Source organism: Mixophyes fleayi, chromosome 3 (genome assembly GCF_038048845.1).
Source record: "Mixophyes fleayi isolate aMixFle1 chromosome 3, aMixFle1.hap1, whole genome shotgun sequence".
In the NCBI taxonomy this organism is placed as follows: domain Eukaryota; kingdom Metazoa; phylum Chordata; class Amphibia; order Anura; family Limnodynastidae; genus Mixophyes; species Mixophyes fleayi.
In genome coordinates this window covers 121,581,691-121,595,559 of record NC_134404.1, presented here as the reverse complement: position 1 = coordinate 121,595,559, position 13,869 = coordinate 121,581,691, and the positions used below count along the sequence as shown (strand labels likewise).

The following is a 13,869-nucleotide window of genomic DNA, read 5'->3' as shown; positions in this document are numbered from 1 at the left end:
ATTGCGATCAGTACGCCACGTGTTATGTGTCATGGCGCGATCGCACGATAAAACTCGCACGCATACACTCCCACTTTTACATTCATCTATTATATATTTCATATTTATAATGGTTCCATTCCACAGTGGTTTATGAGCAGATGGTATTTGATTTATAGTTTTATATATATATATATATATATATATATATATATATATATATATATATATATATATATATAAATATTATAAGGTTATATGTATACTTTAGTGATATTTAAGGTTCAGGTTACAGGAAATATGTCATGTTTAGCATCATTTTAATCCTCTATTTATCCGCAGTTGTCTGGTTCATTCGCCGAAGGGATCGCACATTGCATACTCTAGTTAGCGATGTTAGGTAATAAATGTTTAAACTGATACTGTTTGTGTAATGTAAATAGACTAGTTTAAACTGGATTCTGGGCGGGAAAATTGGAGTCATTATCTGGAGAGCAGACCTCCACCCTTGGAATGTTGACCCCCACCTTTGGAGAGGATTGTTTGAACTGGCCTATGACCTGCATTACACTGGACCCTCCTGAAGCCTAGACCTATAGAAGCAAGCCACATCATCTGTATTGTTTTCTCTGTATCACTGAGTGTATATATACAGCTCCCTGGGACCAGTTAAAACAGTCATCTCTGACCACAGTCTTCTGGACTGAAGGGCTGTCTGGCTGGATCCAACAGAGGGTGCAGCGGCCACAGCGTATCTATGTATTTGGTATCGGCTGTATTGTACTGTAGCTTATTTATGGAACTGCTAAAGCTTTGCTTTTGCTAAATAAATTGTTTGTGCTTTGGAACCACAAGAAATCGCTTAGACAATGCTTATTGGAAAATGATGAAATTACTTTAATACCAGCCTATGAGCAATGATGATCACTTAACTATTCAATACATTTATGTACTATAAGGTATAACACAACTGACTGCCTTTGCAAATTCATGAAGCTGCTCATGGCATCTAATATATACTAAATGTGCATATTTTATTCTTGGGCATTTGAGAGAGGGAAGTTGTGTACTCAAAAAGAAATATTGAGAATACATCACAAATCTTACTGTAAGATGGTATTTTCTTTTTATGAGATGGTACACAATTTAAAACATAATTAGAAAAATGTAAATATAAAGTTAATAACTCATATCACTTTTCCATTCCCTTTTTCCGTGATCTGTTGCATAACACCTTTTCAACCAACAGTTTATCATATCATTATAGTGCCCATTCAAGATGACTGTTAAGAAGAAATCCTGGAGGACAGTCACTTCAGTTGCAAAGGAAATCTTTCTCGGTTGATACATTTAAAAAGCTATCTAGCTAATTTCTCTTATCAATCTAAGGAATGTTAGTGATGTTCAACAGCAGCACTAGGGCCACATGCAGCCCTCTAAGCCTTCACCTGCGATCTCCTCACTCCTTCCAGCTTTAACGTTGATGCCCATTTTCCCTTTCACAAAAACCTTCAACTATTATAACTTAATAAAATATATATGAAATTAAGACTCGGACACATATTAAATTTGGCAAAATTTAGGTCACAGTTTATTTAAGAAATGTTTTTGGTGGTGGAGAAAGCAACTGCAGCACAGCTCCAAGGCGAGTGGATGGCTAAATGGCCCCTGAATCCACTAATTAAGGATGACCTCCCTTATTGTATGGCATCAGAGTTACTAAACCCCCTGTAGACTGACAATGACATGTTCACATGAAGCTTGTCAACGGGTCCTTCACACAAAAGGACCAAGAGTCACCTTACCTACGGCCAATCACCTATAGCGCCGCGTGTATCAGTCGCTGAATGCAGTGCTTTCCCACCTAACTATATCTGCTCTGCATCAAGGCAAAAAACAAAGTTAGTGACATATAACAAACACCTTTACAAGTACTCCCTAAACTAGGATGGGAAGGAGGTATTTTGTGAAGAAAAACCGAGACTGAGCAACTGACAGAGAGGATTTATATAACATCAACTTAACCACTCACCCACAAACTCCTATTGGCTAATTTGAAACTACCACAAAAACTTAACTCTTGCAGGTAAATGTTCAGTGTATGTGAGCCCAAATGTATTCATTTAAGTGCATTTGGCTCAAATGCCTCTCTTGTCATTCTGTCCGATTTGATTTGTTATCACTGCAACACTTGTTTAAAATGTCTGCTGATATGTTATTACACTTAGATATCTGTTTCTTTTTTTAAATGTACTGTTTGCAATTTATTGCTTAGATCAGGGTTTCCCAAACCCAGTCCTCAGGGCTCCCCAACAGTGCAGGTTTTCTGAATCACATCTGACATAATTAGGACCACCTGTGGATCTGTTACAATGTGTCAGTCAGTAATGAATACACCTGTGCTCCAGCAAAGAGATTTGGAAAACCTGCACTTTTGGGGAGCCCTGAGGACTGGGTTTGGAAAACCCTGCCTTCGATTAAGTTTAACATTTTTGAACCTTTTGAAGGTCAGAATGCCACCAATGCGACCCTTGAAGTGTATCAAGTTACCCATCACTGTGTTACAGCAACAATGTTATCAAGAAACGTTTTCAGAAAACTTGGAATTAGGGATGCTCAGCCCCCCCCGATCATAGGCAACTGGCTCGGCTTGGTACATTTGCGCGTCCTCGGAACAGAAATTGAAGCAAAACTTATTTTTCGCATCGTCGGATATCTCACGTTTTGGATACAATAAGGACCGTCCTCCATGGAGATCCAGTGCCATTTCACAGACAGACATAGAAGGGGTAGGAATGTTCTTAGCAGTCTCCAGTGTAACTGTTCATCGTCATTGCTCAGAAACAGGAGTGGTAGCAGTGCTATTGTAACTCTCTAGTGACATTGTTCTCTGCCATAGCTCACACAGAAATAGGAAGGGTGACAATGTTCTGGTCACTCTCCATTCTCCAGTGCCATTGCTCACACAGAAACAGTATTATTTGGTCACCAATTCACATGGTAGACAGTATGATTAGGTAAACTATTCAAATGTGGAAAGTATTATAGGGCTATGGATATTGTTAAGGGGCCTGATCCATTAAGGATCTTAAATGAAGAGGTATCTTATTTCAGTCTCCTGGACAAAACCATGTTACAATGCAAGGGGTGCAAACTAGTTTTCTGTTTTGCACATAAGTTAAATACTGACTGTTTTTTCATGTATCCTTAATGAATCAGGCCCAAGGACAGACCTAGGGACAGGGATAAGGACAAGTCTAGGGTTATGGATAGGGATATGGCCAGGGATAAGGACAGGGATATGGATATGGATAGGGACAAGGTTAGAGGCAAGTCTAGAGATAGGTAAAGGGTTTGAGTTAGGAATAATACTGTCTACATTTGAATTGTCAACCTCATAAATACTATCAACATTTTAATTGCTGTCCTAATAATACTATTGATGTAATTATATTGTCGACTTTATAACCTTGCTTAGTCTGCTGCCCATCAATCATATTATGGCAATCCAACAAGAGGGTGGGTGGGAGGGCCAAAGGACAATACCATCTTGTGCAACTTTTCTTTTCTGCCACTGCTGTGTGGCAATGTTTCACAGATGTGTGTGTGCCGTGTGTTTGTGTCGTTGCTCTGTCGCTTAGTAACCAGCCAGCTCGCTGCTGTCTTTGGCCTAAACTGGATGAAAATAATATTTTGACCTGTGAGGTGGTCAAAATTTACTGGAAGTGACTAAAAATTAATGTTATTGAGCTTAATAATAATATAAGAACTAAAAAAGAGCCAAATGATTTGCTTTTAGAATTTTGTTTGCAAAAAAATACAGATCCAAAAACCAAAAACAAGCCACATGAGGGCGGTTTTGGCAAAACCAAAACCAAAACACTTAGTTAAAACAGATCCAAAACTAAAATACGGAGGTCAGTGAGCATCTTTACTTGGAAGAGAGATATACTATGTCAAGGGTAAAAGAAGAACATTTATATTAGATATGTTACCCTTTTAATAACCAATGGAGTGACCTTTATACTGTATTGAAAAGACATTGTTATATTATTCTAAGCAAGTTGAAGAAAGTGAACCTAGAGAAGGTATCTATCAGATCCAAGAGGGCATTATACCTGAGGGATTTGCTCACACACAGCCAATTTACCATTCATAAAGGACATCCTACAATTTGACAATAAGGTGACATGTTCATACTCATGTGGGGAATGAAAAGCCTGGCAATACATGAAACCATAACAAAATGTTTATTTATAACCAAAGTATAAAAAAAATGTACTATTACAATATACATAGACAGTAGGTCATCTTGTGTCACATATGTGGCTTACAGTGGGACTGTGGTAAATTACACATATATATGACATCTAGAGAGCTAAGGAAAACAATGTTAAACATTCTAATATCAATAGAAATCCTGCGCATAGACTAGATGCATATAGACTCTTATATATTAATATACAGAATAAAATATGTATTAATGAAGTTAATTTATACCGCACTTATATATAAGTATACAATAAATTAAGGAAGCACTGCCAATGTCACTTCTTTAGTATATCATATATTTATTTGTTTCAGATTTGTATAAAATACAGGATATAAAATCTTATAACAGTATCAATCAACAGTCCTACTACCAGTTGATATCACAGTGTATCAACAATTTGCCCATGTTAAGAGCTTTTAATGTAGAATGGTTAGCAATTCATATAAATGTAATCCAGAACCCATTTTGTCCCAAATAGAGCACAAATTATGTCCCCTATATCTAGCTCAGTCTGGAAACATACTAGTAGGTTAATTGGCTTCTATCAAATTGACACTACTCTCTCTCTCTCTCTCCTCCTCTCTCTCTCTCTCTCTCTCTCTCTGTATGTTAGGGAATTTAGACTGTAAACTCCAATGGGGCAGGGACTGATGTGAGTGAGTTCTCTGTACAGCGCTGCAATATTAGTAGCGCTATATAAATAGCTGTTGCTGGTGATGATGATTGTATTCTTATAGTTAAGCAATCATTCCAACCTGCAAGTACAGCGATCTGGATAAAGTAAAACAGTCTCAAAAAACAATGGTATAGTAAAGCAATCTGACAAAACATTTGTGCACCTGATTGAATGTTTAAAAGACACTGATAATTGATAAGCCAGATTAATACAGTCTGTCAATATGCTTACAGATTTCTCCACCATACACAAAGAGTGGCTTCATCAGAGGAAATGATGTCTCTTTATACAGCTCTATTTAAAGAGATATCAACCAATTACCAAGTTATTTTTATGACACATTTAACTTCATTGATTAAGAACCACTTTTAAAACGGAAACAGATATCATATAATGTCACATTAATATAAACATGAACAATCCTATCATTAAGTCAAGTTATTTATCATTTGTGATAAGTATAAAATCAGCTCATTTAAGGTTTGTATTTAGAGGCAGATCTTACATAAACAATGTATCTAAACACTTGGCATACATACATACTTATATAAAATATATTTTATATATAAATATACATGTGGCTGGATCTCTTTTAAATAAAGTATGGCTTAAAAAATGTATTTAAATTAGGGGCGCCGATTTATATAATTGCCAATGTACTGATTTTTTTATACTGATATATTTCTAATATACTGATTCCTGGTGCAATAGGCATGTGTGTGAAGGAAATATGTTTTTGCAACTGTTAATTAGACCTTTTAAACTTAGCAGCCAACAGGTCTTTTTAGCCTGAAAGCACCGAAGGGGGTAGTTACCTGTATCCTGCCTTAAAAAGATAGACAAATTACATGAGAAATGCTAACAACAAGTTTTTGGAAACCACAAACTTAAATTGTGTTATCTCCACGTCTAGAGAAATATCATATCCTGATGTTAACTTACCTGATGTGATAATAGACATTTTGGAGCCTGGTTGGATCAGGGGGCTGGGCTACCCCCAGACAACATGTGTGTCAGATTTGGTATAAAAAGGAGCTCTGTTTTACCCTATAATGTATAATTCCATCTGTAACTTCTGGATGATCACCAGTACTTCAAACTTGTGTGGAAAAGTCTGTGTCAGGACTCTTGAGCAATAAACCATCACTGCTTGAAGATTCTGCCTGCGACTATTACCTGCTGTATCCTGTGACTAACAGATAAGAGCTTAAACACTAATCCAATCCCCGGCTGCCCTGTGTTGATACCAGCATCTGTGTCAATTCTCTGCCTGCTAAACAGCAGTCCTGATCAGTAGTAAATGGTCAGGCAGCCCACAGTAAAAAGGCGTTACAGCAGCTATCCCAGAAGTAAGAGGTTATGGCTGCCGCAAAGGAGCCCGGTGTTGGCAGCCGAATTCTCCTACAACTATTATGCAGTTAGCATGTGTCTGGTGGCAAGGTGACACCAGTAGGAATGGTCAACAGTCGGTTTCTTATGATGAAAAGGAAACCAAGGTAAACTGTACAGGAAGAACGTCCGTCTCAGTTCCTCCTTCCCCCCTATAGACCGGGTGGTAAAATAAACCCATCCGGTCACAATGCATATGATTTATGTGAATATTTATTTGTACAGATGCTACCCATTTATGTTAAACCATGTATATAGATCTCAAGATAAATTCCAAATTTATGGTAGACTAACTAGAAATAGCTGTACCATTCAAATGTTAATTAATTCCATCATATCATTACCTGCAAACACTGCTACATGAGGACAACATTCCACAATTAGCTGTGAGCCTTGATATCCTCCCCCACCTGCATTGTTAACTGCCTGGACACTCCTTGCTGATCTGTTTCTCACACTTATTTTTGGCTGGTGCAGTTTTAATATGACTTGTTGATTCCACTTATGCTCCATGTATTTCCATCTTTAAACTGTATTGTTGCCCCACTTAGCTTGAATTTTTAACTGGCTCCCTCTTGTCCTGTGGACTTACATAACCAGCTTAGTGCAGCTTGTATTATGCCTTATGTTATACAATTGCCTTCCAACCATGCCTAATGTCACTGTCTAATCAAACTGTTTTTCTAAACAAACCAGGGCCGTCTCTTCCATTGGGCACAATGGGCAGTTGCCCGGGGGCCCTGCAGGCAAGGGGGCCCATCCGAGGCAGCGCTGAAAAAAAAAAAACTGCAAAACAAAAAATACTTACCTTTCGGTCACGCGGTCACGTCAGCTGGCAATATGGCTCCCTCTCTGGTCCCCTCTTCTATGCTGTGCTCGCAGTGAATGTTGGGCATGATGTCACACCCAACATTCACTGAAAGCACAGCACGGAGGAGCGCAGAAGAGACTCACTGCGGAAAAAAGAAGAGAAGGGGATCTTACATAAGGTAAGTTAAGGGGGCCCCTATATATATATGTAAATAAAAGTGATTTTATATATATATATATATATATATATATATATATATATATTTATTACATACATATATATTTTTTTTACACATACTATATATATATTTATATTTATATATATACACATATATACCATCCTTGATTTCTGTATTACTTTCAACTGTCTGTTCCACACCTTCTCTAGCTTTATCATGATTTGCTGCTTCCCTTGTCCAATATTTCCATATTTTTTCTCCACCTCACTCACCCCTCTCCCTTCCCACCCCCTCTCTATTTCACTCCTCTCTTCTCTTCTGTGCCTCTGTGCCCCTGATCTAACTCGCTGCCCCCTCCACCATCTTTTCCTCTCTCCTCTTTTTCCCCACTCACACCCTTTCCCTCTTGTCCTCTTCGCTGCACTTCTCTCAGCGTTAGTCAGTTCCTACCTAACATTTCCCTCTTTTTCCCCCAGGAAATCTGTTCCCTCACATCACTCCTTCCTTCTGCCTCTCCCATTTATAAACCCCCTTATCTGCCCCATCTCCACTGCTCCCCACCTCTTGCTTCCCTCCAATTCCAACTCTCAACCCACCTCTTCTGCTCCCTCTCTCTTGAGGCCTGCTCCCACCTTGCCCACCTCCTCAACCTATCCCTCTCCTCTGGAATCTTCCCCTCCTCTTTTAAACATGCTCTTGTCTCCCCATACTCAAGAATCCATCCCTTGATCCTGCCTCTCTCTCTAATTACCGCCCTATTTTGCTTCTTCCTTTTGCCCCCAAACTCCTGGAACGGGTTGTCTACAACCGTCTCACCTCCTTTTTCTCTTCTTACTCACTCCTTGACCCTCTCCAATCTGGTTTCACCTCTCCACTTCACTGAAACTGCCCTCACTAAGGTCACTAATGACCTTCTCGTCACTAAATCCAAAAGACATTACTCCCTTCTTATCCTTCTTGACCTCTCTGCTGCCTTCGATACCATTGACCAATCACTCCTTTTGCAAACTCAAACCTATAGGGCTCTGTAACACCGTCCTCTCCTGGTTTTCCTCTTACCTCACCAACAGTCCCTTTTCAGTCTCTACACATGACTCTACATCCCCCCTCTTCCGTTCCTTACTGGCATTCTCCAAGGTTCCGTTCTTGGCCCCCTGCTTTTCTCCCTCTACACCTCCTATCTTGGTACTCCTTTGGCCTCCAGTACCACCTCTATGCTGATGATACCCAAATTTATCTTTTATCCCCTGACCTCTCCCCTTCACTTTTGTCTCGTATCTTCTGCTGTCTCTTGGCTATCAGGCGACCGCATCACATCACATGCGATGCGGCCGAGTCATATGATGCGGCCGCCTGTGCGCTGACGCGGCCACATTGCGTGTCCCTGGATGCAATATTGAGGTAATATTGCATCGACGGGGGGGGGGGGGGGGCGCCGGCCTGAACAGCGGTCACTCTGAGCGGCCCGGGGGACCGATGCCCCCCGGCCTAGCCCGCCCCTGCTGCTCTCCAGCTGTGGAACGATCTTCCACGTTCCATCAGGTAAGCATCTACTCTCAAAGGCTTCAAACATGTCTTTAAGACTCATTTCCTTATTCAAGTCTATCAGTCCTTCTCCTAACTCCCTTGTCCCGGGTCTCTCCCCCAGTTAGTACCACCCTATTTGTGTCTCCCCCTTTCCTTTAGGATGTAAACTCTCAGGAGCAGGGCCCTCTTTCCTTGTGTGCTCCTCTACTATTCCATCACCCTCTGTACCTCTTGGTCTGCTTCCCTAGCCCTGTTTTCTTAAGCTTCGGCCTGCTTCTTGCTGATTTCTACCATCACTTTCACTCATTGTCCCAGAAAAAGTTTGCACTACCACGTTACGAGTGTGTGTGTGTATATATTTATATATTTCTGTTCTTCATATTTTGTTCTTTATGTATCATGTTTTGTCATGGGTCACTGTTTTCTGTATATGTCATGTACGGCGCTGTGGATCCTTTGTGGTGCAAGTCCATATAGGGTAAATGTTCTTAATATAAACATATAAGATGCTTCCCTTTTGCACAAAGGTTTAAATGCTTCTTCCTGTTTCTGCTGCCTTTATTTGTTCTATGGATCTTACACTCAAACTTTATATATCACCATTTTGACAAATAAAGACATATATTGGCAAACTGCATTTTTATTCTGATTAGAACATTATGTAATGGTCCAGAGACTGAATAGGAGCCCACTGGTGGTAAGGAAGGCAAGATTGATTAATAAAGAATTATTCAACGTAACAGGGTTCAGTACACAGTAAGTGTATGAGTAAAGGGTTCAGGAAGAAGAGTAGTCGAGGACAAGGTTAGGACAAGCCGAGGTCAGCTCACGAGTGGTAATAGCTGACAACAGGATGCAGCAACATGATCAGCAGATCACTGGCAGTAGCACAATAATCTGGCAAGGGAAACAGGAAGAAGCCAGGCTTTTATAGGAAGTCAAGGCGAGGAGTCAGAATATGCTGGAACATCAGAAGCAGAGGCCCTGGGCTCGATTCCTGGCACATTATGTCAAAGGTCAATAAATCTTGTATGTAAAGATTGTGTTATCATCCACCATATTCTATCCAACATTTATATTGGATGAAACATATTGCAAATGTCAATTGACAATTCTGCATGGCAACAGATGGTACATTTATCCTTCACACATTTAAAAAAAAAGGCATTTGTTTTTTGCTGGTCACCATGCAAGAAGGGTCTGTTGAGATCCTTTATACATCCCTTTCTTTCTTAAACGACTGGGGGTCTAAATAATCTGATTTTCATAAAATAACTGTTATTTGTTCCGTAAAAATGAGTACTGTAATTCATCTAATTCTAACAAGGAATAGTGTTTTTCCGCAATCTTTCCTATGTTAGAAGAATATGAGTTATATTGGGTAGTAAAAGCTACAGAGCTGCCACTTTCATGCTTTTTAATCACTTAGAACTAAACCCAGATGTTAAATGGGATGTTGTTTCTAATATTGAATCTTCATTAACAGCTTTATTTAATAAAACTTCTGGATAACCTTGATATTTAAACGCATTGTACAAAAGTATGGCTTGTCTATAAAAGGCTTCATTGGCAGGATAATTTTCCCAATCTCTCAGGAATTGTCCTTTTGGTAAATTAATTTTCAAAATTTTCAAATGTCTTATTACATAATTAAGATTGCTAGAATATATCATTTTTTATATAGGTCTCAGTTCCGATCTTATTTCCCCCTCATTGATAGTGGGACATACAGATAATTCATAAGCAACTGTGTGCGCCAGCAAACTTAAGATCAAAAGAATTAGAATGTGTTCAACAAAAGATGATAGTTTTACACATACAAAATGCAGGAGATGTCATAAAAAGGGAGATGTTGAAGAGTATGCACTTTAGTAAAAATATACAATAAGGTAATTAATCATCAACTCCCCATGAACTAAATAAACCTTCACAGGTACACAAGGTGACAAGACAGACCAAACTGACAGTGAGGAAACAGGAAGCATTGCAATATTATTATTATTATTATTATTATTATTATTTTTTTTATTATATATAATCGGCTTGTGACCCCACCCCCCCTTCCCCATTACACTGCTTGAAGTTTGCTGACTCTCTTAAGTTATTTATGTACCCTCCCCTTATGCATGTCTGTCTATCAATGAAACCTTAGTCCTGTGATCGCCATTCTTCCCCCTTCACCTACCTATTCCTCACATCCATTGCTTGTTAAAGTGATGCATGGATAGTTCAGTACATGATGTATACTGTACAACGTTATCTATTGTGTCATATGTCTTGTATTGTACTATAAAGTATGTCAGATTTATGTTTTACTGTATATTGTACACATTTTTCCAAGTTAGGGATAGGGTGCAATGGGTAGGTATAGTGATAGTGAAGGATAGGGAATGTATAAATAATGCATTTAGTTTCCTAAGTGACTGACCACTGATCCAATGCTGATATTTAAATGTGCTCAAGATGCAATATCAATTGTATGACCACTGATTCAATGCTAGTATTTATATTTGCTCAAAGTGTAGTATCCAATTCTATCTGTTCCTGAAGTTGTACTGATAATACAATTCAAATACAACAATAAAGAAGATTTGCGCTCTACTCCAAATGCTGCAAGAGCTGCATGAACCAAGGGTATCCCTCCCTCAATAAAACAATTGATGATCAGGGTTATGTGCCCATTTATTTTGTGTCCAATTACTCTCATGAAGCCAACTTAATCAAAATAATTCTCTGCATACATTGGCAAATCCTCAAACAGGATGATACATTAGGACCTATAATACCCGAATATCCACAATTAGTATTTAGGAAAGCTCCTGATCTCAGGAGAACCCCGATATCTAATCACATCCCGACAAAACCTGTCATTGGTAAACATAATTGGATGGGAGACAGAACACCGAAAAGTGTTTTTTTTTTACTGTGGCCTATGCTCCAATTGAGTTGCATTAGGCTGCAGAAGCACAATACCGATTATGGAATATCATTCTATGTCGAGAGGCAAAACATTCAAGATTTGGGACTTTATTACATGCAGTAGTACAAACGTTATCTATTTATTGCAATGCCCGTGTGGGAAACAGTAAGGAAACTGAAGATGCAAATCAGAGAAAATTTGAGAAATATCAAAGTAGGTTTTGATAACCACCATCTGTCATGACACTTCAAAGAAGCCCATGATTGTACTCATACAGGTACTTCTTTTATTGGGATTAAACAAGTCACCAACAATTGGCGAGGATGGAATCTCATCCAAAAACTGAACAGGGAAGAAACAAAAGCCATATACATCTTGAAAACTATGGCACAGAGAGGACTTAATGTAGAATTTGATCTATCAATACAATAGACATGTCTGGAATATGGATCTATTAGGAGGGTATTTCTGATACCTAGGGGTTGGTCTGCTCACTCCCACTTTGTATTGGTCAACAATCCCTTAGAGAGACACATGTGGGACATAGGAACTATAGTCCTATCACCCTGGTTATGGCCAAAATCGTTCGATATTGGAAGCTAAGCAGGGTGGAGCCAGGTAAGTAACAGGATAGGAGACTACCTGAGAACACCTGGTACATTAGAGATAGTGTCTCCCCATGTGCACTAGGGAGACCATGTGTGGTGGTTAGTGTCCCTCATCCTATAGAACATTAGGATCTTCCAGGTCCAGCACACTTAGTGTCAATATGGGCTATGTCACTACATTTACATCAATCAATGGTTAGCTCAAAATAATAACCATTTTAATATACAGGACCTCAGTCTACTTACTTTAAAAGGTGTAAACATTGCATCATAAATTCTAATATTGTGTTAAGAGTGACATCAGTTAGAACTATGAGACATAACATGATATTAAATAGAATATTAATAAGGAAGGGAAAAAGGAATAAGTAGCTGCATTATTCACTTAATAGTTGATAGCTATTAACAGTAGAGTAGGCACACAGAAATTAAACATTGATTTTATTGGCTGATATAAACTAGACTGAAGGAATTATTACATGCTTGATTTCCTAATATTGTCGAATAGCAAAAAACTTTGGCATTGTACTATTGTTTATTAGTTACATATCTAATATAATGTAGGTTTAATGACATACTTATCTACCTTCTAATATATTATATATAGATTACTAGCCAAGTGTATAAATAGGGCTTTACAACAATATTCATCCAATCAGGTGGAAAAATGGCAAGTGGGAGTTGTATATATATTGGCACAGAATCCTATACCCTAGAGAAAGTCCTATTTGGACGAAACGCTTTATGTCACGCCCCCCCTACAATCTAACCTGCCCAGAACAAGAACCAGAAGTGGCGTCTGCGCTCCAGAATGGAACTCATGTGGATTTCCACTTCCTCAACACCGAAACCCCACTTGCCGCTGCTACACCGAAGCCTATCCTAAGAACCGCTGGGTATCCGGCCACCACCACCAAACAGCAAGTATCATTTACATTAATCTGACTCACAATCCTCATTGGAATACATTAACACCAATCCACTCGAGGACGGAAGTCAGAAACTGCCTTTGATATTAGTTTCATTAGGATTACAAGGACTTGAATTTATCCACCCATTGATGAGTGACAATCTATTTAACACCTCTGAGATTTGACATTACTGTACAGTGGATCACAATCGGTTTACATTTACATTGACTCCTGATATTCGACATTGGATATTACTTACATCATGATTACCATTGTTACCTTTACTTTACACTTGACTAGAATATATTAAACTCGATTTTATTTTTTTTATTGCCATGTTTAATGTATATTTGTAAATATTGTATGAGGAACTAAGAATGCACATTTATTTTATTGTTTTATGTTAATTTTGGTTATTGAGATGTTTTACAAGGATAGCTGTTACATATTTATCCCATTTATATCTTTGTATCTTAATTGGGTTATTATATGTCAGCTATCTCACGCTTTTAATCAATAAACAGAATTATACTATTAAGTTTTCATTATCATTAGGTGCGAGTATTATAATACTACTTGTTTGGTTATAAATATTAA

At 38.5% G+C, this 13,869-nt stretch overlaps 1 protein-coding gene across 1 annotated transcript in view; it reads right to left on the bottom strand.

Moving 5' to 3' along the window:
* The window catches only part of LOC142143180 (putative cation-transporting ATPase 13A4), a 149,130-nt gene extending 143,241 nt beyond the window's left edge, over positions 1–5,889 (bottom strand). Inside the window, exons 1-2 of the mRNA XM_075200889.1 lie at positions 5,871–5,889; positions 5,744–5,754 (exon numbers count right to left, since the gene is read on the bottom strand). Coding sequence (XP_075056990.1) covers positions 5,744–5,754; positions 5,871–5,889 — 30 coding nt within the window. The remainder of the gene's footprint in view (positions 1–5,743; positions 5,755–5,870) is intronic.
* Positions 5,890–13,869: the final 7,980 nt, after the last annotated feature.